Below are 24,334 nucleotides of genomic sequence, written 5' to 3'. Positions count from 1 at the left end.
CCAGCTTGCTCTGCTTCTGCACAGCTCAGGGAGGGTCGGGAGAACCCAGCATCTGAAGCCCGCAGCCTGCTGAGCTGGTGACCCACCGCCCCTCCCCTGGCAGAGCTCCCTCCAAGACCTTGCCCCTGGGGCCCAGCCCCTCCCCACCTCTTTTCTGGGACTCAGGAGGAAGGCCTCAAATGGCCAGCCTGGCTCTTAGAACAGCAGGCAGAGACAGCTGGTTGGCTGAAGTGGGTGGGGAGCTGGGAGGGGCTCCAGGCCCAGTGGGAAAGGAGCCAGGAACAAAGCTGTCCCAAGGGGAGACAGGCGGGGGCCAGGAGCAGTGTGGGTGACTACGCAAACCTCCTCCTCACCTTGAGCCCCAGAACTGGGAGCCCCAATTGGAGCTGGAGGGGCTGCAAGGCCTGCTCTCTGCCAGGTCATCTCATGGTAATGAGACAGCCCTGCAAGGGAGGGAACATGGATGGCACACATGTGCTCTGCCCAGAGACCAGGCCAGGCACTCCACCTAGGAGGGGTCAGGCCCAGAGCGGCCCTGCTCGTCTCACTGCTGTATCCAGCTCTGGCCTGGGGTTCTGTGAGCGATCAGCTCCGGCACGAAGGAAGGGAAGGAGCCGTCCTGTGCAGATGAGGAAACTGAGCCCCCGGTACCCCAAAGCAGGGGATGTGGGTGCCGGGAGGGCCTGCAGGTCAGCGCTCCTGTGAGCTGCCTCAGGCCCATGGGGCATCTGCCTCTGCCCTCCTGGTGGTTCAGACTGAGAGTGACTGCTGCCGAGACTCACGCTAGCGAGAGGCCAAGCCCCAGGGCCTTTCAAGGGCGCAGGAGGGGCTCCACCTCCACCCGGGCCAGCCCTGCACGATCCCACAAGTAGGGTGGCGCCTGGGCCAGTAGGAGGGCTGTCCTGGCCAGCGCTGGCTCTCCCCAGCGGCCTGGTCCCAGCACCCTCGGCCAGGGCAGCAGCAGCGACAGAGTGCCTGGCGGGAGGGCAGGGGAGGAGGGTTCCCAGAGGGGGAGTGTCCCCTCCACTGCCCTCTCGCTCCCCTGCCCAGACCTTCGAGGATGGGCCTCCACCCTCCTCGTGGGCAGGGCCTGTCCAGTGCCCATTTCTCACAGGTTCCAGGCTGTCACCTCCAGGGGGTGTCCTGAGTGGGGGAAGGAAGGAGAGGCCCTCAGGGAAGCTGGCCAGTTCTCTAACCATGGAGGGGACACACAGCAGCCTGTGCAGGGGTCGGGGAGGAGGCTCAGAGCTCCATCCCCAGGGGTGAGGGGTGCGGTGAGGGGGCACAAGCGTCATGGGGCTCGTCCAGGCCCAGGCTGGAACAGAGGGCCATTCTCTCTGCTCGGGGACTGGAGCCTGAGTTGGGGAACCACAGGGCCAGGCAGGGAACATGGGGGGCAGGCCAAGAGCAAAGCTAGATCGGGTCACCTCACACCTGGCCCTGAGCAGCCTCCAGCCCGGCCACCCCAGTCCCCAGCCCAGGAGAGACAAGTCAGGGTCACACAAAGCATTAAAAGACACCTCTTTACTGTCACGACGTAGCCTCGATGCTCCACCTGAGGGGTGGCCACAGCACTTCCTGCCAGGCGCCCTCAGCCTGCTGCTGGCGACGGTCACTTGGCACTCGGGAACGGCCGCCTGCGCTGCTCCAGCAGCTCCTCCAGGTGGTCGGCCCTCTTCATCGCGGCCTGCAACAGGCCATCCACGCTGGTCAGGCCCGAGCCACCCCCGCTCCCCCAGGAAGGCCGGCCGTGGGGACCCACCTCGTGCTGCTTCCGGAGGCTGCTCACGGCCTCCTCCTTCTTTGCCAGGGCCAGCTTCACCCTGTGGGGGAGCGCACGGTGGGCCTCTGTGAGATGCCCCTGCCAGACCCCCACGCCGGCCTGCAGCTCTGAGTGCAGCAGGGTGGCCGGCGGGGGGCCTCCATCCCCCGAAGAGCAGGAGGGGCCACTCCTGCCCACCTTGTCCCAGCCCTGCTGACTGCGGCACTGGGCCGCCTGGAGAAGCCAATGACAGGATCTGTGACCCCACGGCTGACCCCGTGTGAGTCCATGCCCCTTGGGAAGGGCTCCCTGCTGAGAGGAGGAGGAGAAGCCCCCACCACACGCCTGTGTCGCAGAGCACCCACGGAGGGCAGGCAGGTAGGGACCAGGGAAGGACTAAGGGATCCCTGGCAGTGGGGGGAGTAGGGGGTGGAGGGTGTCCATCCTTTCTGCATAGCACCCATTCCACCCAGGCCCAGGGGGCTAAGGGCCAGGGAGCTCCTCTACCGACACCCACACATAGGGCACCCGCCCTGGTTGGGATTGGCTGGGCTTCTTCCCAGGCTCTGGGGCCAAGCACCACATAGAGGACGACAGAGCCTCAAACACAGAGCCTGAAGCAGCCACGGCTGATGGGGCCCAGTTCTGCATCGGCAGGAAGCAGGAAGCTGGAAGGAGGGCATGCAGCCTGCTCGCCTTCCTGGGCCCAGCGTCCTCTTTGGAGCCACAGGCTCCCGCCTGCCTCCCCCAGCCCTGTGCTCCCCAGGACCCCAGTCAGCCCTGCAGCCCACCTCCCGTGAACCTCCTCCAGCTCTGCCTGCTTCTCCCGCGTGAGCTGCTCCAGCTCCAACCGCTGGCGGGCCCGCAGCTCGGCCAGCTCGGCCCTGACCTGCCGGTTCTCCTCCTCAGAAGCTGCCAGCCGCTCAGCGAACTCCTGGCGCAGGACCTGGGCCAGGCTGCTGCGCTCGCCTGCCAGCTGCTCATTTACCTGGGGTGGGGTGGCGGGCGGGGACGACGGCGTGAGCGGACGGCGGGGGCCGGGGGCTCGCGGTCGGCCACCCATCCCGCCTGCTCACCGCCTTCACATCCGCCAGCTCTTTCTCCTTCTGCCGCACCAGGCCCTGCAGACGCACGTTCTCCCCCTCGGCCTCCCCAAGGCGCCCCTTCAGCTCTGCGCACCGTTCCTGGAGCTTCCGCTCCGACTGTTCTAGCTCTGAGAGCTCCGCCTCGTACTTATCCCGGAGGCGTTTGACCCTGGTGGCGGGAGAAGCAGGGTCAGAGGCAGCCCCATTGCCACTCTCTGGGTCTCGCTCCGGGGTTCTCGGGGCCTCACCGGCTCTCAGCGGCCCGCTCGTTCTCCTCCTTGGCCAGCGTCATGTCGGCCTCCAGCCGGTGGATGACCAGCTCGATCTCCTTGTCCCGGCCTCTCCGGATCTCTTCCTTCAGCTCCCGTTCCCGGTTCAGCAGCCATGCTTCCTGCAGGGGAGGCCCAGAGGGTTTCGGGGGCCGGCTGAGGTTGGCGGAAGAGGCCGAGGAATGGCCACATGGACCCTTGGGAATGCCCTGATGGCAGGGAAGGAGAGGCCTCGCACTACCCGAGGCCCCACCTGCCCTCGGGGTGGAGGCCACGTCCTGTCATCAGGACCCAGCGTGGGACACAGCAGGGGCGGGAGAGGGAACCATGAGCACAGCCTGGTGCCTCTCCCCACTCAGAGACCGGGGACTAAGACCAAAGAGACCACGTCTGCTGCCAAACTGACCCTCCTGATGAAAGAAGGGCCCTCATCTGGTTGCTGAGGGCAGGGCCGGGTGCCCCCACCTGGGGGCGAGAGCACCAGTGGGGCAGCCTCTTGGAAGGCAACCTGGAAACTGCCATCAGGTTTAACATGCCACGCCCTTTAGCTCCGCAAACAGTCTGGGAATGTATCCCACAGATATGGGGACCCCTCCGTGCGTGGCTGGGGGTGGGGGAGAGCATGGCTGCTGGGCCACTGCTCAGGCTTTGTCCCCAGGCTGATTGATGCCTTGTGTGGCCCCGGGGTGCCTCTCCTCCACAGCCTCCTTCCAGGACAGGAGAGGTGACACAGCGCACCTGGTAAAAGGCATGAGAGGACAAGGAAAAGCCTGCTCCTGCGTGGGCCCCTTACACTGGCTGCAGGTCAGCCTGTCAACTTTGAGAACAGCTACCTGGCGAGGGGAGGGTGAGGAACGCCCGCCACCATCAAGTGGGGTCCGCTCCAGCCGCCTGGTCTCTCCCGAGCCCACGTGGAAGCTCACTCAAGTACGGTCAAATCACACCGCCAGCCCTGGGCAGCCAGAACCCACATGTGCCCGAGGGGAGGCCACAGAGGTGGAGCCTACAAGCCAGCTTTGAAGCCTGGGGTGCCGGGCAGGAGGGGAGAGAGGGAAGGAAGACTCCACCCCCTGCGCCAGCTTCACCCGCCTCCCACCTCCTTCTTGGCGGAGTTGGCCTCCCACATCTGTTTCTCCACCTCCAGCTGGTCCTTCAGGGCCTTCAGTTCCATCTGGGGGCAAGTGACAGTGTGAGAGCAGCCCCCGCTGGCTGCTCCCCACCCAGGGCAGTGTCTGCAAGAGCCTGGACAGGGCCTGCGGTCAAGCTGAGGGTCTGTGGTGAGCTAGCAGGGGAGCCCCGTCATGTGAAGCCAGGCTCAGCGTAGCACTCCAAGCGGCCGCCACCCCGGCAGGTGGGCGCTGCTCCTGGTGGTGGCCCCTCTCCACAGGTGGTGTGGGTGCTTTGCTGCTGGGCTGGCCTGGAGGGGCGGGGCCCGGGCGGGATGGGGCAGGGCTGACCTGGTGCCTGCGTTCCTGCTCCTCTCTCCCCTTCTCAAACTCGGCCCTCAAGGCCCGGCCCCCTGCTGAGCTGCTCTCCTCCAGCTGCCGCCTCAGCTCGTCCAGCTCCGCCCGTTGCCTGCAGGTGAGCAGAGGCCAGTTCCGTAAGGCTGGGCAGGGCTGGGCAGGGCTGGGCGGGGCTGAGCGGGGCTGGGCGGGGCTGGGCCCCTCCCCGCGGTACCTGGCGGCCTGCTGGCCCAGCCGCTCCTTCTCCTCTGCCACTTCGCTGTAGAGCCGCCGCCGCTGCTGCTGCAGGGCCCGCTGCTCCTGCTCCAGGTGCTGCTCGAAGCTGCGGACACAGGACCCGCTGGGGGTGGGGGCCGCTGGAGTGCTGGAGTCCCCGCCCCATCCACCCCAGCCGCCACCAGGGCACATCTCTCAGAACTGAACTGCCCAGTTCAGCTGGTGCAACTGCACCAGCTGCATCCCTTGGTATCCTACACCCCGCCCCCATTTTCTCTGTCCTCTGAGGGAGGCCACTGCGGAGGAAGTGCTGTTCGCTCTGGGGGGGTCTGTGCACACCCCAGGCCTCACCCCCACCCTCCACGTCCCCAGAGGTCTGGGACCCTCACCGCTGCTGGGCACGCTCCCACTCCTGACGGCCCAGCGCCTCCTTCTCCCGCTCCAGGTGCTCGCGGAGCTCCTCCGCCTGGCGTCCGTACCGCTGGGCCGCACGCTCGTCCGCCTGCAGCAGCTCCACCGCGTGCAGGCTCTTTAGCTTCTTCACCTCCTGCTTGTGCTTGGCGATCAGCTTCTGGATCTCAGGCTCCAGGCCTGGGGGGCATGGAGGGAGACCGTGCTGCAGGGACCCTCCTTGCCCCTCTGTACTGTGGGGGACCCCTGATCTCTGCCCACCATGACACCAGGGTTGCAGTCTGGGTAGAGGACACCCCATGGGCTCCAGCCCGAAGCACAGCTGAGTCCACCAGTGCCCACGGCATCTCTCCCTGCCCACTGCACCAAGACTCCCTCCTTGGTGCTCTGGCCTGTTGGGTCTCCCCATGGAGGAGGGGGGTCACTGGAGAGGGTGTCCTGGGGCAGGAGGGCCAGGCATGGGCAGGCACAGCTGGGGCTGCCCCATCAGCCCTGAGAGCGCTAAGTAGGGGAGGAGCGACGGAGCTGCCCCATTAGCCCTGAGAGGGCTCTCTAAGTAGGGGAGGAGCGACGGAGCTGCCAGCAGGCAGCCCCCACCCTGAACCCCCATCTGGCTCGCTCCCCTGGAAGCTGGAGGAGACCAGGAGACCCGGCAAGGGGAGCCCGGCCAAGGGATGGTGAGGCACCCCAACTGGACCAGGCCCTCTGTCTGGACGCTGGTCTGTGGCCAAGCTTGTGTGCCACCAGCCTCCCTTGCTCTTCCCGGCCTCGAGCCAGCTGGGCCAGATCCCTGAGTCTCACTGCTTCCCAGGAAGCCTCTTCGCCACGTATGCAATTGGAACTACTGTTCTCACTCGAGACCCCCACGATTACTCCACCCGAGTGGCGGCTCTGGGCACAGCGGCACCCACCTTTGACCGTGATCTCCTTGATCTTCCGGGTCTTCTCATTGATCCACTTTTCCCTGCGGACTTTTTCGGTGGCGCTCATGAGTTCTTTGAGTTTCTTAATCTCCTACCAGCAAGGAAACAGGAGTCAACAGAGGAGCTGTGTGAAGTGGGAAGATGCAAATGACAGCCCCCTTCTGGCCATCCCCTGGGTTTCAGGAAGCGGCCTTTCAACAGTGACCTCGGACAAAGCAGGAAGCACCGGGGGCTGCGGGTCGCTGTCTGACAAAAGCCAGGGGGTAGTAAGTGGCGTCCCTGTGACCAGGGACCGGAGCTGCGGCATGTCCTCGGGTCACCTCCTCTGAACCCCACCTCCTCATCTGTGACATGGGAGGGGTCATGCGAGTCCCTCAGCCCCTGCCCCGGGGTCTGCCGCCTGCTGGGCTTGCGGGAAGCAGCTCGGAGGTCGGGGAATGAGGCTCCGGGGGCCACCTGTCCTGGGGTCCCTCGCACAGGGCCGGCAGGCACACCAGGCCTGGGGTCAGGTGTCAGGAGGGCAAGGGGCTCACCAGCTCGTGCTGCTCCTGCATCTGGGCCTCCTTGTCCTTGAGCCTCTGGTCCCCCTGCTTCAGCTCGGCCACCAGGGCCTCGCACTTCTCACCCAGAGCCTTCTTGTCTTCGATCAACTGCGACCAGGGGCCGAGGTGAAGCTGCCACCCCGTGAGGCCAGGAGACCCCGCCTCCCCTCACCTGGGGGGCCAGCGCACCAAATCCCGAAACACCCCGCTGCTCCTGGGTCTGTGCAGGACCCTGGGTCTGGGAGGGTGTGCACACATGGACAAGGGGCTGCAGCCACCCCCGGCCCTCAAGCCCCCTGAGACCTGGCTGGTGTCAGCGGAGCTCAGGCAGGGACGGTGCCTTGGCTACAAGTCCCCCACTGTGGTCACCTCAGGAGCTTCCTGGAACGGGGGTCATTCTTTTGACCCCATCACCTGGCCTGTGGAGAAGGGCCTGCCCGTCGCCTGCCAAGGGGTCTCCGTGAAGCCCCAGGATGGCACCCAGCCTCACTAAGAGCTCCAGGCAGACCCCTAATTTGGAGACACCTACGTCCACCAAGCAGAGGGTTGCTAATGATCACGGGAGGCCACTCGGTTCCTCTGGGCTCCTTCCTCTCTTCACAGACCCCACACCAGAGTCTTCCTCAGAAAAGGACCCGAACAGGGGGGCTTGACTGAACACAGCCTGGGCCTAAAGCTTCCACCACCCTGTCAAGGGAGCTCTGGCTGCCCCACCAGACCAGGAGTGGCCTCCCTGGGACACGGACAGTCTGGAACGCACAGGAAAGTTCAGGGTGTGTCCTGCTGGATGCCTCCCACCAGGTCCCCAGAGGACCAACCGTCCTGAGTGATCCCACATGCCTGGACCCCACCCTGGATGGGCTCTGCCCGCCAGCTCCTGCTGCCCGCCCACCATGCTGGGCTGGGGAGCACGGCCACACGCGAGGGATTATGGCTGCGGGGAGCGTCGCTGGGGGCTGGTGAACAGCACCCAGAGGGGCTGGTGTGCACTGGACCAGCCCTGGTCCCCACGGGGGAAGATGCTGCCCGTTTCTACAGAAGGAGAAGGAGACCCACAGGGGAGGCCAATGGCTCCAGAAATCTCCATGAGGCCCGAGCTGGTCTGGAACCCAGTCCCGTTCTCCTCCCTGACTGCTCAGGTCCTGGCAGCCCTGCCCTCAGGCCCCGCCTCCCAGGCAGCAGCACCTGGTCGATGAAGGACAGGTGCCGCTGTATGGTGGCCTCGTAGTGCTCCTTCTGCTGCCGCAGCTGCCGACCCAGCTCCTTCTCCGTCTCTTTGACCCGCCGGATGGTGAGGTCGCGCTGCTGCGCCTGCGGGGGGTGCGGGAGATGAGACAGAGATGAGGCCCTCAGGGGGCAGGCCGGGGACTTGCTCCAGCTGGGGACGTGGGGACGGAGGCAGTGCTGGTGGCGACGTTACCAGCGCCCTCTGCAACAGCACCATCGCCTGCTTCTTCTCCTCCACCTCCAGCTGCAGCCGCATCACCGATGTGCTGACCTCGGACGCAGGCTCCAAGCGCCCCAGCCCCTCCTCCGGCACGGGCCCCTGGGGACACGGCTGTGTCAGGCAGGCCCTGGTCACCTGGTGATGACCTGCCGTCCCTCCCTGGAGATCCCCTCCACACCTGGGGGGCCGAGGCCGGCGGGCCCTGCCCAGACTTCTCCATCTCATCCAGGAAGCTCATGATACTCTGCAGCTTGGCCTCGGAAAGCAGGGTCCCGTCCTCGCGGGGGCAAGCAGCCACACTCAGCTTCCCAAATTTCTCCAGGTTGTCGGCTGTCAGGGAGCTGGAATCGTCCTCCTGAGGGAGGAGGGGGTGCAGCATTAGGGGTAGTCGGGGCGGTGGAAGACTCTGGGCTGGCCTTCCAGGAGCTGCTCAGGGCCCCCTGGGGCAGGGGAGGGCCTGGTCCGGAGGGAGGGCCTCTCAGGCTGCCCAGACCCTGGCAGGGCATCCATCACCTGGGGGCACCACTGGCAGAGAGGTGGTGCCCACCCCACCTCCACCCCTGGGTTATTCTGGGGGTCCTAAACCTTAGTGAGCCCGGGGATGACAGAGGGGTTCAACAAGGTCCCATCTGGCCCTCGTTAGCGTCCTGACTAGAGCAGGGAGGAGCCCGGTGGACTTCCCTGGCCCCCAAAGCGCCCCTGTGACCGCATGGACAGTGGCAAGGCCCACAGTTACCTCGTCGGTCCAGGCGTATTTGTCCTTGTGGTAGGCCTGGGGGTGGGGCAGAGGCTCAGGCTCCTGCTCCAGCAGCTTCAGCGTGTCCAGCAGCTCGTCCAGGGTTGCCCTGGACTTGGCCCTGCTCCTAACAGAGCCCAAAGCTTCCAGGCCCTCGCCAGCCACGTCCTGGGAGCTGGCATCCTGCAGCAGATGGACCATTAGAGGCAGAGACCACCAGAGAACGGTGGGGGGAGGCCGGGGGGAGGCTTCCTCCACACGGGTGCCTGCCCGCTCAGCCACAGGGACTGCGCTTGCCCCCCAACCCACCTCCAGGGGAACAAAAAGGGCGGCCGGGTGAGATGGTTCCGGGCCTGGCCTCCTCGTCCCTCAGGCTGGAGGCGTTGGCCAACACCTAACCTCTGAGCTTCCAGCTCTCTTCTATGGGCCTGCACAGGCCCCACCCCAGTGTCCATGAAGAGCCAGCGGGATTCCAGAGCAACCATTGAGACCCCAGCCCTCCGCTGGAGCGACAAGACCCATCCTGGGTGGCCTTTCCTGGTGTGAGTGACCCCACAGCCAGGGAGGAGCAGGGAAAGGGCAAGCGCAAGCCACCCCAGCACAGATGCACCCCAGAGCTGAAGCCGGGTTGGGAGGGCAGGAAGGGCTGTGCCGAGACCTGAGGCTTGTCCTCTGGAAGCTGCCGGGGCTCTGGCGACGAGTCGCGCGCAGGCTGGCAGGGGTCCTCCGGGCCCGCGGTGCGGAGGCCAGCCCCTGCACAACGGAACGCAGCGTCAGCCCACCTGGGGGCAGCGAACGTGGGGGAGCCCTTGGGAAGAGGCCAGGGAAGGGGGATGCAGGCCTGGGACAGCACGTGCCACAGTGGACCTCACGGAACAGTGGGAACGATGGACAGCCCTGACCTCCCGGGGCGAGAGGTCAGGTAGCTGGTGCAGCTGCTCTGTAGGGACCTTGTGTCCAGCTCCAGAGTAACTGGGGCAGAGGTGGAGGAGCAGGGCCTGGCGTCTGATGAGAATGACGCCCCTCCTCCATGGGTGGAAGCCACAAACGGGGCAGTGGCACAGGGGGCCAGAGGACACTGGCAGAGGCCACACCTCCTTCTCAGCCATGGGCCTCCCTGAGGGAAGGGGATGGGGAGGTCTGGGCATGGGGTGTCCGCCTTCAGGGATGGCTGCACCTGGGGTCACCATACCCGGCGTGTCTGCACACAGAGCGGGAGGCAGAGGTGGGCAGGAGGCAGGGCAGCCTCTGGGCTCTCGGACCTGCTCACCAGTGTTATTGGCCTTGTGGGTCTGCTGGGCGGTGCTCCCTGGCCTCAGGGTTGGCTCCTGGGTGATCTGGGGCTTCCCTGTCTCCCCCGGCCCCTTCAGCGGCCCAAGGTCAGCATTACCTGACTTCTGGGCTCGCTTCTGCTGCAGTTCCTGCCGAGGGGAGCACCTGTGAGCAACTCTGCCCAGGGGAGAGGGCGGCCTCTTGTCTTCCCCGAACCCAAGGCCCCACACCCAGAGGCTCAGGGAAGGGGGCGGCGGGGCCCCCAGGAGCACAGTGGCGCTCTTGGCACGTGGGGGTCCTGCCTTAGCACCAGGCTCCCCACGTGGCTCAGGTCACCCCTCACCTGGATGGCTGCCCTCCGGGCCTGGCGCGCCTTCTCCTCCCGGGCCTTCCTCCTGGCCACCTCCTTCTGTTGGTGCTGGTCCAGGAGGGTCCCCTCTCCTAGCCGCTGCCGCTGCCCCTGCAGAAGCCGAGCCACGGTGGGTTTCACTGGGAAGATGGGGTTGCCCCATCCTGCCATTTCTCTGCCCCACAGAGGACAAGCCCCCCTCTCCCAGGTGGCCAGCGGCTCCTGCAGGTGGGAGATGGCTTTGCATCCCAGCCAGAAACCCACCCCACCTTTCAGCAGGGGTGACCTGGCACCCAGGCCCTGCCGACCGAGTGACTCAGGAGGGAGGAAGCTGGGCCCCCAGATGGGGGGGACCCATGGGGCAATTCTAGGTTCAACCCCACTGGTCCGAGAAACCCTGCCGTATACCTGGACCCCTGGGATTCTCGCCCGCCCCCTCAGGGTGTGGCTCACACACCCACGCTGACCTCTCGCTTGGACGCCAGCAGGTGCTCCAGGCGGGCGGCCTCGGCTCGGCGCCGTTGCACTTGATGTCGGTACCAGCGCTGGATGGTGATGGCGGCCTGGTTCACCTGGTGGATAAACCTGCCGGAAAGTGGGGCTCAGGATGGAGGCGGCTGAGCCAAGGCCTCCCTCCCCTGGTCTCCAGAAGGCCCGGCAGGCAGAGAAGCCGGCAGCTGTGCACGTGGCCCTTCTTGAGGTGCCAGCGTTCCCCAGGGAAATGGAAATGCTCATCCGCACAGGTTACTCACAGTTGCTAGAAACAGAAAGTAACCCAAAGGCCCACCACCTATGTGTGAGCACCGTGTGCTCCTGACAGCGACATTACTCACAGACAAACAGCAACAAACCAGGGACTCTGCAGGCCAGGCACAGAAGGCCACAGGCCGGCGCTCTAGTCAGGGCCTGCTAGGGAAGGCAAGCTGCAGGGGACAGGCTGGTGTGGCCAGGGTCTCGGCTGGAAGGGGCTGGGTGAGAGGCGTGCGAGGGGATCCCAGGGGGTGACATCGTTCCGTCTGCACGTGCATCAAACTCAGAGACCTGTGCCCTAAAGGGGGCACGTCTTGTTGTACGTAAACTATACTCAGTAAAGCAGGTTAAACCCAAAGCCTTCACCTTGGCTCTCAGGGACACTTTGTTGATTCCCTCAGCAAAGGTGCTAATGGACCATCTAGGATGTGGGCAGTCACCGGCCATGGGACATGCACGCAGAGGGGAGCCCTGGTGGGGACACCCGGGCCTCACCCAGCTCGTCCCGCTTGCCCACTTCCAGGGCCCAGTCCCAAGCTCTTCTGGGACGGCAGCGGCGACTGCTCAGCCAGGTGAGGCTCTCAAAGCCCAGCCTCTGAACGCGAAGTGGTTCCTGACGGGGCACAACGTCACAGACCTGGGGCTGCAGCAGCAGATCTCACCGTGCCCACCCTCCGCTCTCCCCTGGGGCAAGATTCTAGGGGCGGCTCCATCCGTTGCTTGGAGTTTTTCAGTTTTATGTCTTCTTTCTGCTTAATGTCTTTTTAACTACCAGTTTTACTGAGGTACGGTTTACATACTTATAAAATTCACCCATTTTGAGTATATGATTCAATGATTTTTAGTAAATTTACAGAGTTGTACGACCGCCAACATGATCCGGTTTGAGAACGCTTCCATCACCACCCAAAGCACTCCCCTGGCCCCAGGCAGCCGCCGCTCTACTTTCTGTTTCTGCAGATTTGCCTTTCTTGACGTCTTATATAAAAAAATTGTACAGGTGGTCTTTTCAGCCTACATGTCTTACAACAACTCTTAAATGGAAATCTCTCTCACTGGTCCCTCTGGCCTCCTCCCAGCCCGGGCTGCGGTCACCTCTCAGCCTCCTCCTCGGTCACCTCCTTCCGTCTGAGCTGGCCGGCGCTGCCCCCCGAGTTGTTCTGGGCCGTGTGGTTGCTGCGGGCCGCGTTCTTCTGTGGCTTCCCGAGGCTGCTGCCCTCGCCCTCGTCCGTAGCTGCCTTGATGATGTTGCTGACCGGGAGGGCAGAGAGAGGCTCACAGCCTCCCGACAGGGCCCTCGTCTCCTGGCCCCCAGGGGACGGCTCGGCCTGGTCCCGGGGCCTTGGGCCTGGGAGGAGGCACCCACAGGTCCTGTTTCCTGTTCTGACTTGCTGGTCATTGCCAGGGTCACCTACTCTGCCCCCACCAGAGCCCATATGGTGGCACCCAGGGTTAATGGGCACTGCATTTAAAATAGCAGAAAGGTCTCAAATGTCACAGGATCCCAGAGCCAGATGGTGACTCAAGACACCCACGGGCCGTCACCGACCTGAGCACACCATGCAGTGGATGTTGGGGTGACAGGCTAGGGGCTGCTCTGCTCAGCTCCGCCCTGCTCGAGACCCCCCCCTTGGCTTTGGTCTTAGCCGGGGACCGGAGACTCAGGGGGTGGCTGCGGCTTCCTCGGCAGGACCTCAGGCTGGCATGAGCCCGGGCCCGCCCATGTGGCCCAGGTGGGGCACCGTGCAAGGTTGGAGCCAAGGCCTTACTTGAGGGAGGGAGCCATGTGGTTGGAGCTCTTGGGGGGCGGCACCTTCTCCGAGGGGGTGTAGTGGTTGTGCACCATGGTGGTGACGCAGTTGCCCACGGCGCCCTTGTTGCTCCTGCCAAGAGACACCGGGGCAGGGGAGTCAGGCTCTGGGAAAACCCCCGAGTCACGCTGTTGACGCCAGGGCTCACTGTGGTGTTGTCTCAGTGTCCCTGCCGGTGGGGCCCTTCTTGGGACCCGGGAAAGCTCCATCAGGGCATTCCACCAAGCAGAACCCGAGGTTTGAGGGTGAAAACTGCGGCCCCTGACTTCGGACATGCCTGCAGACAGGGTGGGGGAACGGTTACAGACCAGTCAACAGAGAAAGGACCTTCCCCTGCCAGTTACACGTGATGGATGGAATACACACTGTTTTCTCTCTCCCCCTCTCAAACCCGCTAGAAGGAATAAAATATGTACAAACACACAAGGATGAGAAGACGAGACAGTAGCAAAGAGACGTCCACAAAGTTCTCGAGGACGAGGAACAGAGGGCCCAGTGGTGGTTGACTCGCAAAGTGAGTGAGGGGAAACCTGGGTGCCGCAGGGGCCACGAGGCGGCTGGTCTGCACCCTAGAAGCCAGGGAGGTGCAGGAAGCAAGGGCACCTGGCTCTTCCAAAGCAGCAGCTGCGCCTGCACCCCTGCCTCACTCTGAGCATCAGGCACCAAGCCCACCCTGCCGCGGCCCTCCTCCTGCAGAAGACAAGCAGCTAGGTCTCCAGGTGAGAGCCTGTGCACCGGACCAGGACACCCCCATCCCTTTCCCGCTGGCCCGCAGAACTGGTGGCCCTCAAATAACCCCACGGGGGAGACAGGAGGATCTCTCCCTGGAGAGACTGGGCAGCCCCACAGAAAAGTCCCAGACGCAGACAGGTGGGGAGTCCCCAGCACAGCAGCCTGGTCCCCACACAATCACCCCAAAGCGAAGCCTCCAGGCAATTTCTAGGGCCTCCCTCTTAAATTCTGACAGAGCCAGTATTCCAGACATTTGGGGAAAGACTCACATGTGAAAAGTCAACAAACAGAATATGATGGAGATAAGGCCAAGCAAAGAACGGGACATTTCAACAAATGTACGCTCAGTGTCAGGCTGAGCTGATAAATCTTTAACAGCCAAGTCTCTAGGGAGAAAAGCTCTTATCTGCAGCATCTGCCAATGTCACTGACAATATTCCCACCATGGCTGATTTCAGACACCTTGGAGCCAGAGCCGGGCAGAGGAGGACAGTCAGCCTCGTGAGCTGGTGCAGGCAGCTCCAGCCGCCGCTGCGTGGAATCCTCAAACACGTGACAGACGAAACAAGAACAAGATGCTACGAAAGAGGAAGGATGGAGAGACTTTCGAGAACAAGAGGAGCTACAGGAGAAGAAACAAAGTGAGCAAAGGGTTGAAATACACAGTTAGGTGCATCTATCAGAAAGCAGATCCCAAAGCTAAAGAGAAAGAAAAGAAGGGAAGACGCCAACTTTGTAGAATCAACCCAGGAGGCCCAACATGCAAATAACCGCAGTCGCAGAAAGAACGGGAAGAGGAAAAGGGAGAAAACTGTCAAAGAAATGACAAGAGGAAATTTCCTAGAACTGAAGAGCACAAGTGTGCACGTGGACCAGCCACTAAAGGCCAGTGCGATGAGTGAAAGGACCATGTCGAAGGCCTGGCCCTGGGAGCTTCCACAACAGAGAAATGAAAAAATGACTCAAACTGCTTCTAGAGGGAGGAAAACAGACACGTGAAACGACTGGGGATCAGGAAGGCAATGAATTCACAACAGCTCTCCGGGGAAACTGAGCAATTGCTTCAAGATGTCAGGAAAGCTTTCCAATCTAGAACTCAGCGCCAGCCAAACTCTCAGTCGGTGGAACGGTCACGGCATGTTCAGGCACATGTGGTCTTAGAAACTTTACCTCCCACGCATCCTTCCTGAGGAATCTACGGGAGGATGTGCTCCCCTAGAGATGGAGGAAACGGAGGGCCTACCAGGAGGGAGAGGGTAGCAGAGGGCGGCCAGCTCGGACCCGGGCAAGAGAAGACAGGGCTCCGAGAGGTTTCTCTGGAGGAAGGTGGACGGGCAGGGCACCTGCTGGCCTGCTGGAGGGGAGTTCTAAGGTTCTCTTGTCAAGTCTGGGAGAAGTGACCCACACACAGACAATGAAACAAGGAGGAAAACAAGAGATCATTTTTAACTCCGGGAAAAACAAAAGTGTGCCCCAAACATCAACAGTGTCTCTTGAGCAGATTATGCTCTGAGGTTCACATCTTGGATTCCTCAATCCTCCTGACTCTGGGGGGCAAACACAACCATTATCCCCTTGGTATAAATGAGGATCCTGGGGCCCAGGAGGGTTAAGCAACCTGCCCACAGAAATGTTCCAAGGCACCCTGGTCCAGACACAAATAAGACAAAGTGGCCACCCCCGGGAGCTCCGGGTGGGCAGGGCCGTGTGGCCCTGTGGCCGGCGCACCTGTTGTTGGCGGTAAAGTTGGGGGCCAGGGGCACCGTGCACTCTCTCCTCCGCGGGCCCACCGGTACGTCGAGGGTGCCAGGACTCTGGGCATCGGGTGGTAAGGTGAAGGCCCTGGGCTGGTCATCCTGCACATAGACGACAGCCTGTGACCTCGCTGCACACGCCACTGACCCAGGGCCCCTGCCCTGCCCCCACTGCCCCACGCACACACGGGGAGCGGCGGGATGGCCTAAGGGCTGGGACAGTCTTTGCTGCTCCTCCTCACGTTGACCGCTGTGGTCAAAGCTGGCTAACTAACACTGATGCCCCCCACCGCCTGCTGGCCTGTCCTGCAGGGGCAGCGAAAACAAAGCCGGAACCAGGCGTCACTCCCAACTGACACAGGCCGCGTGACGTCCTGTCCGCTCAGCTCAGCTGCAGCCTCACCAGGACGTTCCACGTGGCTCCCTTCTCGCTGGAAGCTCTGCTCAGACTGGCAGGCCTCTTTCTCCCACCGGGGCTGTCCTCAAAGAGTGTCAGGAAGTCCGGGGGCTCTTCCGGCCTGTGTCACAAAGAGGACAGAAAGCAGGGATAGTCACTGGGCCCAGGGAGCCTGACTCCAGGAACCCAGACGGGGGTCGTCTTACGAGGGGACAGGAGGGACCAGGTCACCGGTGGAGACTCCTGCTCCCCAGCCCACAGCATAAAATATCATTTCTCAGCCCCGATCTGACAACCGTGCCTGGAAGAGATGCTCACACCTGTCCCGTGGCCACCACAACACCCACAGGGAAAGCGCGGCAAGGACAAGGAAGAGGAGCAGGCAGGGGGATGGTGGCCTTGAGGTCCACATCTCTGCGCAGGAAATGACAGGCCAAGACTCGTCCCGCCTGCCCTGCCCAGGGCTGGCCCCCCGTCCAGCCAGTGCTCACGCCGGTGAAGCTGGGAGAAGGGCTAAAAGAGGGAGGAGAGAGCAGGCCAGGGGTACCTGAGGGTTCAGAGGTTACCTGAGGGGGCCAGGCCATGCCTGGTTGGCTTGTGGCTGGTTGACCTGCGTGGCACTGTTAGATCTGCGAAGGTTGCTGATGGCGCGGGAGCCTCCGGGCCCTGGGGCCTCCTGCCAAAAGGAGGGAAGCAACCAACCATGTGGGCAAGGTTTTAGACCCTCGCCAGTCCACGCAGCACCAGGCCAGGCTTGGACACAGATTTAGAGAGAGGCTCTCCTGGGTCACACGTAGACAGGTGGGCAGGGGAGCAGCATGGGGGTCCTGGGTTTGACCTGCTGAGCAGGGGCAGGTCCTGGGCCTCTCACACGAAGTGGGAGCTCCTCACCCCTGGCAGATGGAAGGTCCAAGAGGAAGCGCGTGAGGCCCGCCCGGGCGCCGCAGCAAAGGCTGACCATCCTCCTCATCACCTTCTAACCAGTGAGCCTGGCCACTCACTCCCCCCTGCAGCTCTCGTCTCGGCCATCCTGCTGCCTGCCTGCCCTGCCCTGCCTGGTACCTCAAGGCCACCAGGAGCTCCTCCTTCCCCACACATCAACCCCGTTTACAGAGGAACCATGCAAAGCCAAATGTTGCTGGAACAGGAGGGACAGAGGGCTTGGTGCTGGCAGATCCAGGCTCTGCCTAGGGCCAGCTGACCCCAGTCTTGACCTCTTGGTGAGTCAGCTCCCCGATCTATAAGCCGGAGTCCTTCCTGCCCCAGGGCGGCCCCAGGGATGCACGGGATGATGGACATGAAGGTGCCTGCTGAGGTGTGGAGCTTACCCAGGAGTCAGACGCCACCCCGAGGTAGAGGGCCCTGGACACCCCTGGACCTGAGGCCCAGCCCTAACACTCACCAGCATCTTCCTCCTTGGCTCGCTGCCAGTGACCACGGAGATGGAGCGGGCGATGGGCTTGGCGGTGGAGGCACTGTTGGGACGCCGGGACATGGGCGGAGGGAGGCCTGTCAGACTCAGGTCCATGCTTTCCGGGCTGCCCTCGGGGGGGCCGGAGGGGCCGCTGAGGGCCCTGGAGCCTTTCATGGTGGAAAGGTAGGCCCTGAGCAGGGGAGAAGGGATGCGAGGAGGTGTCCTCCGAGGAACCAGGTGCACACACATAACCTCTGGCCCAGCTGCAGGGGCCCAGGGCGCCTGAGTCTGCCTGCCACCCAGCTCCCCAGAAGCCTGCCATGCCCACCGCCCTCCTCACTGGGTGGCCATCTCCTCATTAGGAGCAGAAGCGAGTGGGACTCTGAGCATGAACGGCAAAAGGAGGACCTCCTGGGGTCAAGATGACCTTCCCCGGAGAGGCACTGCTGGGCATGGCCGGGGGCTGTCATGGCTGTGAGCCCCCGCCCCGTGACAGGTACTCCACCTGTCTGGGCCCCATGTTCCTCATCTGTAAAATGGGCCTTTAAAAGTGCCTCCCCAGGGGTTATCATGAGGCTCAGACAAGATGGCTGTGAGGCTGGCGCGTGGTGAGCACCCCACAGGCGATATTCTAACTGGGGTTTGATAGGGCCCCCAAACTGACCTGACCACAGAACCCCCTCCATCTCCTCAGAACCACCTAGAATATCCACGAGCTCCTGGGATGCAGCATCTGCTCTCGTGTCCAGGTTCTCCTCCTTCCCTCCTAGGTTGGCCACCTCTGCAGCGTCCCGTGCTGGCCCTTCCTCTTCCCACCGCTCAGCCCTGAGCCTCTCTCTTCGTCCTGGGGGACCAGCTCTGGCCTCCTGGCTTCAAACACCATCCATGGGCTGCCGGTTCCCACAGGCATACCTCCCACCCCCCTGTCCCCTAGTTCCCAACTTAGCTCACCACGGAGCCCCTGGCACCTCAGACCCAAACGGACTCCTGACTACCACCTCCAGCGCCCCTCCCTGGTGGGCATTTTCTGAAACCAGCTCAGAGCGAAGATCCAGGTCTCGTCCCAACATCCTCTCCCTCACCTCCACACCTGCCCCCTCAGCAACCCAGCCGGTGCCCCTTCCCCGTCAGTCCCTTCCCTCCACAACCCCCATCTGAGCCCCCATCTCCTCAAACTGGACAACCGCAGCAGCCCCTCCTCCGGCCCTGCCTGGCCGGCCCAGCCCCTCCCTGCACGGCAGCCACAGCTGATCTTTCTGAACTGGGTCTCAGATCAGGCTGTGCCCCCAGTGAAGACCCTCCGAGGACTCCTCGGCAGGGAGAATACAGTCCACGTGCCTAATGCCCCTCAGACCTGACCCTGATCTCTGCCTCCCTTTTCCCTCCTCAATCTGCTTGAGACCCTTCCCTGGGATGTCACGAGGCCCCCTTTCACTCAGAGGGCTGCCTGTCACTGTCACTCTTCATTCCCTCATCCTGCTTCGTTCTCCTTCACTTGACCACCTGCCCACACGGGTTGGTCTGTGCACTGCCTGATGCCCTCATAAGTATGTAAGGTCCATGAAGGTGGGGACCATGCAGCCCCAGAGCCTGGCACGTGGCAGGTGTTCAGGTAACAAGAGGGGGTGAGCCAGCACCAGGAGTGGCCAGAGAGGAATGAGCACAGCCCTCTGTGCCACGGAGGACTCTGGTGGGCCAGCGGGCACACACCATCGTCACCCAAGGTCAGCACTGCAGCCTCCTTCAGCCCCAACACCCACAGCAGAGGCTTCGGCCCCTATTCTCCAGCATGAGGGCAGAGGCTGTCCCTGCCACTCACCAGGCCAGTGTCCTCAGTTATGCATTTCCGGTCGGGTTGTGGGGGTGAAATTTAACACCCTCCTCTCCTGGAGGCACTGGCCACAACCAGCTGGACCCAGGCTGGCCCACTCAAGGAGAAGCGTGCAGGGCTCTGGGATGGTAAACACAGCCTCTCCGTGGAAACCTCCAGGCCAGACCTCACCTTGCATATAGAGGTGTCCCTCCCAGGACCTGAAGGTGGGTGTCCAGAGCCTCTGCCTGGACACCTCAAGATGGGCTGTCCCAGGACCCCAGGCAGCTTCTCTGCCCGGCAGCTCCCCATCTCTGCGGTTTGGCTCAAGGTGGTGAGACCGGACTGCTGACTGGTTTCCACCCCATCCTCCTGGGAAGGCAGGAGGAGCTCAACGGCCCTGGGGCATGAGCCCCTCCTCACCTGTGCGAGGACACCGAGGGACCCTCACCTGCATCCTCCCCCTCATCCGGGCAGACCCCTTTACCTGCATAAGGACACCCCCCTGGTCACCTGCGTGGACTCCCTCACCTGTGCGAGGGCCAGACCCCCTCACTTGCGTTGGCCTCCGCATGTGGGCGGGCCCTCCTAGGACCACCTCACCTGCGCGGGGACGCCCTCATCGTAACGAGGCCCCACTCACCTGCACGTTCCACCTCACCTGCGCAGCCCGGGATGCCCCTCCCTGCGCGGTCCAGGAACTCCCTCACCTGCGCGGGCCCCATCATCTGCGCGGGCCCTGGACCCCCGTTCACCTGCGAGGGCAACCCCCCTGCACAGGGATCCCCTCACCTGCGCGGGTCGGGCCTGGGACTCAGGGCCTGCGGGACCGAACGGCGTGGGGCGCGCGGGGCCCTCCAGGCTGGGACAGGCGTGGCCCAGGCTTTGGGCCGGCGACTTCACGCCCCCGGCCCTGGCGCTGACTCCGAGGCCCGGTGACAATGAAACGGCCGGGAGGCCGGGCGAGCAGCCGCAGCTAGCAACCAGCAAACAGCCTGGCACCTCCTCCCCGTCCGTCACGGAGGCCCGCCTTTCCTGCCCGCGCCGCTTTCGAATTGGCCCTCCGGCCGCCCGCTCCGGACGTTCCGGGAGCTCATTGGGCCGCTCTGCTGTCCTTCGGGAAGTTCAGGCGTGGGAGGAGCAGCAGAGAGATGGGTGCCCGTGGTGGCGGCGGGCTGCCGATTGGGCTTGGCTGCGGGAGGCGGGGTCTCGGCAGAACTGGGGGCGGGTCCTGGGCGGAGCCTGTGGGGAGGGATGGTGGGGAGGAGAAAGGGGCGGGGTGCGGGGAGAGCAGCTGGGGGTGTGTGGTCGCTCCAAGCTTCTCTTTCACCCCAGCTCAGCCAGCTTGCGCGGCTGCCACAGGGTCCCCGAACTCCCACGCCATTCCCCGGCTCCCACGCATACCTCGGCTCCCACGCCGCCCCCCGGATCCCACGCGGAACCTCGGCGCCCACGCGGTCCCCGGGCTCCCTCCTTGCCGAGACTGTCTGAACACGTGGGTCCCGCTACCCCCTGAAAGCTCCGTTTTGGGGTCCAGAACTGCGAGTCCCAGGGAGGCCCGCCTTCGGGGAAACGTGAAGCTGTCAATAGGGTGCCCTTTCTCGGGCGGCCCTGACACCGACTCCCACACCCAGTGCGCGGTGGCGTTGCCCTTTTTGTCTCCATCCTTTCTGTCTTGATGATGCCTTTTTTTTTTTTGCCTCCTTCTCGAAAGCTTTAATCCTCCCACCTCCACCCCCGCACCTGGGGGTTGTTTCCTATTGTAACCCATGTCCACAGGCCCCACCGTCAGGGCCTGTCCTCCTTAGTGTCCCAGGTGTCCCACGAACGGCACGGTGCGTCCTTCCCAGCGCGCAGGTGGACCCGGCACTCCCAGCGCCGCGCTGCTCCGCCAGATTCCACTGGTCTGTGATCCCTTCACCAGGAAAGCCCCTGCTCCTCCACGAAACTTCTGATCTCACCAACAAGTCGTCTTTCCCTTCAAAATAACAGCACTTTGCTGATTTTTGCCCCACTTTTACAAATCAAATACTTTACGTTAAAATATTTTAATTTATATCAATAAAAATCACATTTTGGGGTGTACAGCTGAGTTTTGACGATACCTAGAGTTGTACCACCACACAAACAACGCACAGGACGTTCTATCCCCTCCCCAAACCCTGGGCTGCCTCTTTGTAGCCAAACCCTCCCCACCACTTGCCCCAGCCACCACTAACCTGTCCCCTGTCACTATGATTTTGCCTTTTCCAGAGTATCGTAGAAATGCGGTCCTGCGGTGTGTAGCACTTTGGGTCTGGCTTCCTTCGCTTAGTGGTGTGAGAGTCATCCATGTTCCTCTTCGTTGCCGACTAGTATTCCGCAGTATACGTGAACCATACTTTATTACTCAGCAACCCAAGGACATAGGGTTGTTTGCAGTTTGGGACAATTATGAATGGAACTGCTGTAAACACTCACTTTTAGGCTCTCGTATGAACATAAGTTTTCATGTCGCTCGGGTAAATAAATACTTACCAAATTGTATGATAGGTACATGTTTAACTCTCTAAGAAACCGCTCAGCTTTTCCAAAGGAGGTGTATCTTTTTACATTCTCACCAAGCAGCCTGTGAGTTCCAGTTGCTCCCCATTGCTCTCACACTTGGTATTACTGGGTCTTTTAATTATTATTATTTTTAAGTAATGCTAATAGGTGTGTAGTGGTATCCCACGTGGTCTTCAATGGCATTTCCCTAATGATGTCAAAAATCTATTCATGGGCTTCTCTGCCCTATATTCATATACCTTCTTTGGTGAGGTGTCTGTCCAAATCTTTTGGCAACTTTGTAAGCTGGGGTTTTTGTTTTATCACCGAGTTTTGAGTGTTCGTTATACATTCTTGATACAAGTCCTTCCTGAGGGCTGATTTGCAAACATCTTCTCCAGTCTGTGGCTTGTCTTTTTTGTCCTCTTCACTGGGTCATTCAAAGTGAAGTTCTTCAACTTTGATGATACCCAGTTTTTTCTATTACAGTTTGAGCTTTTTGTATCTCATAGAAGCCATTGCCTAATCCAAGGACAGAACACTTTCTGCTAGGTTTTCTTCTGGAAGTTTTACACTTAGGTCTGTGGCTCACTTTAAATTTTGTGTAAGAGGGGCTTCCCTGGTGGTACAGTGGTTAAGAATCTGCCTGCCAATGCAGGGGACACGGGTTTGAGGCCTTGTCCAGGAAGATCCCACATGCCTAAGCCACAACTACTGAACCTGCGCTCTAGAGCCTGTGAGCCACAACTACTGAGCCCATGCACCACAACAATTGAAGCCCACACGCCTAGAGCCCGTGGTCTGCAAGAAGAGAAGCCACTGCAATGGGAAGCCCATGCACCACAATGAAGAGAAGTCCCCGCTCGCCGCAACTAGAGAAAGCCTGTGCAGCAACAAATAGCCAACACAGCCAAAAATAATTAAATTAAATAAAATTTTTAAAAATTTGTGTAAGATATGAGATGGGGCCAAGCCTCATTCTTTTCTTCCAGTTGTTTCAATACTATCCGGTGAAAGTCTATCCTTTCTCCATTGAATTACCTTGACACCTGTGGAAAACCAATTGACCATATCTGTGTGGGCCTGTTTCTGAACTGTCTGTACTGGTCCATTGATCTGTGTCTGAACTTTCACCCATCTCACATTTCAAATCAGGTACTGTGAGCCTTCTGTGTTCTTTTTCAAAATCACCTTATCTATTCTAATTGCTTTGACTTTGGCTGTAGCTTTTAGGATCAGCTTGTCTCCATTTACAAAAAAAATCCAGGGGGGGTTTCCCTGGTGGCGCAGTGATTGAGAGTCCGCCTGCCGATGCAGGGGACATGGGTTCGTGCCCCGGTCTGGGAAGATCCCACATGCCGCGGAGCAGCTGGGCCCGTGAGCCATGGCCGCTGAGCCTGCGCGTCCAGAGCCTGTGCTCCACAACGGGAGAGGCCACAACAGTGACAGGCCTGCGTACTGCAAAAATATATATATATATATCCAGGGGGAGTTTGATGGGGATTATGTTAAATCTATAGATGAATCTGGGGAGAATTGACATCTTAACAGTAAAATTTTCCAATCTGTGAACATGGTATATCTCTCCATTTATGTAGGTCTTCATTGATTTCCTTCATCAGTCTTTTGTATTTTCATCATACAGAGCCTACATATATTTTTTAGATTTATACATAATTATTTCATTTTTCAGATGCTATCATAAATAATAGTGGGTTTTTTGTTTTTTAAAATAAATTTATTTTATTTTTATTTTTGGCTGTTGTGGGTCTTCATTGCTGTGTGCAGGCTTCCTTTAGTTGCAGCGAGCAGGGGCTACTCTTCCCTGTGGTGCACGGGCTTCTCATTGCGGTGACTTCTCTTGTTGTGGAGCACGAGCTCTAGGCGCGTGGGCTTCAGTACTTGTGGCACATGGGCTCAGCAGTTGTGGCACACGGGCTCTAGAGCGCAGGTTCAGTAGTTGTTGTGGTGCGTGGGCTTAGCTGCTCCACGACATGTGGGATCTTCCCAGAACAGTGCATGAACCCGTGTCCCCTGCATTGGTAGGCGGATTCTTAACCACTGCACCACCAGGGAAGCCCTATCATAAATAATAATTTTTTAAATGTCAATTTCCGATTGTTTATCACCAGTATACGAAAATACAGTTCATGGTATAATTTACTCTGTAGCCTGTGTTCTTGCTAAACTCATTTATTAGTTTTAGGGTTTTGTGTAGATTCCATGTGATTTTCTACATAGGCAATCATGCTCTCTGTGAATAGAAACAGTTTTATTTCCTCCTTTCCAATGTGTTTGCCATTTGATTTTTTCTTTTTTTGTGGTTGGAGCTTCCAGGACAATGCTAAACAGAAATGATGAGCGTGGACAACCTGGCCTTGTTCCCAATCTTATGGGGAAAACATCCAATCCTTTGCCGTTAAGTATGATGTTAGCCGTGGGATTTTTGTAGATACCCTTTACCAGGTGAAAGAAATTTGCTGAGTTTTTTAAAAAATCATGAATGAATGTTGAATTCTCTATTTCTGTGTAAAATGATAATGTGATTCTTTCTCCTTTAGTGTGTTAATATGATGAATTGCACTGATTTTCAGATGTTGAACCAGCCTTCCTTCCCCAGGAAAAACTCCACTTATTGTGATGTATTACTTTTTGTATATTGCTG

General features: G+C 60.7%; 1 protein-coding gene across 3 annotated transcripts; it reads right to left on the bottom strand.

The window, feature by feature from the left end:
- Positions 1-1,509: 1,509 nt before the first annotated feature.
- CEP131 (centrosomal protein 131) lies at positions 1,510-20,171 on the bottom strand. 3 transcript variants are annotated; one of them, XM_059046425.2, is made up of 26 exons: positions 19,936-20,171; positions 17,322-17,523; positions 16,486-16,595; positions 15,926-16,040; positions 15,497-15,624; positions 12,995-13,108; positions 12,321-12,476; positions 10,943-11,060; positions 10,470-10,586; positions 10,125-10,275; positions 9,513-9,607; positions 8,855-9,037; positions 8,297-8,473; positions 8,092-8,217; positions 7,857-7,982; positions 6,663-6,779; positions 6,118-6,220; positions 5,185-5,386; positions 4,794-4,901; positions 4,574-4,691; positions 4,213-4,287; positions 3,096-3,238; positions 2,839-3,016; positions 2,554-2,750; positions 1,763-1,823; positions 1,510-1,687 (listed from the first exon to the last, which is right to left on the bottom strand). In XM_059046425.2, the coding sequence occupies exons 2-26, from the start codon at positions 17,505-17,507 to the stop codon at positions 1,613-1,615; spliced, it is 3,279 nt and encodes a 1,092-aa protein (XP_058902408.1). In that variant the 5' UTR covers positions 17,508-17,523; positions 19,936-20,171; the 3' UTR covers positions 1,510-1,612. The 3 variants fall into 3 exon arrangements, with proteins under 3 accessions (XP_058902408.1, XP_066876886.1, XP_066876885.1); XM_067020785.1 differs by having other exon boundaries at positions 17,322-17,394; positions 19,936-20,150; XM_067020784.1 differs by having other exon boundaries at positions 17,322-17,500; positions 19,936-20,138.
- Between the last annotated feature and the right edge of the window lie 4,163 nt (positions 20,172-24,334).

The sequence above is a fragment of the Kogia breviceps genome, chromosome 19 (assembly GCF_026419965.1).
Source record: "Kogia breviceps isolate mKogBre1 chromosome 19, mKogBre1 haplotype 1, whole genome shotgun sequence".
NCBI classification, from domain to species: domain Eukaryota; kingdom Metazoa; phylum Chordata; class Mammalia; order Artiodactyla; family Physeteridae; genus Kogia; species Kogia breviceps.
Note: the sequence above shows the minus strand (reverse complement) of the source record. Positions and strands in the feature narration are given on the sequence as shown.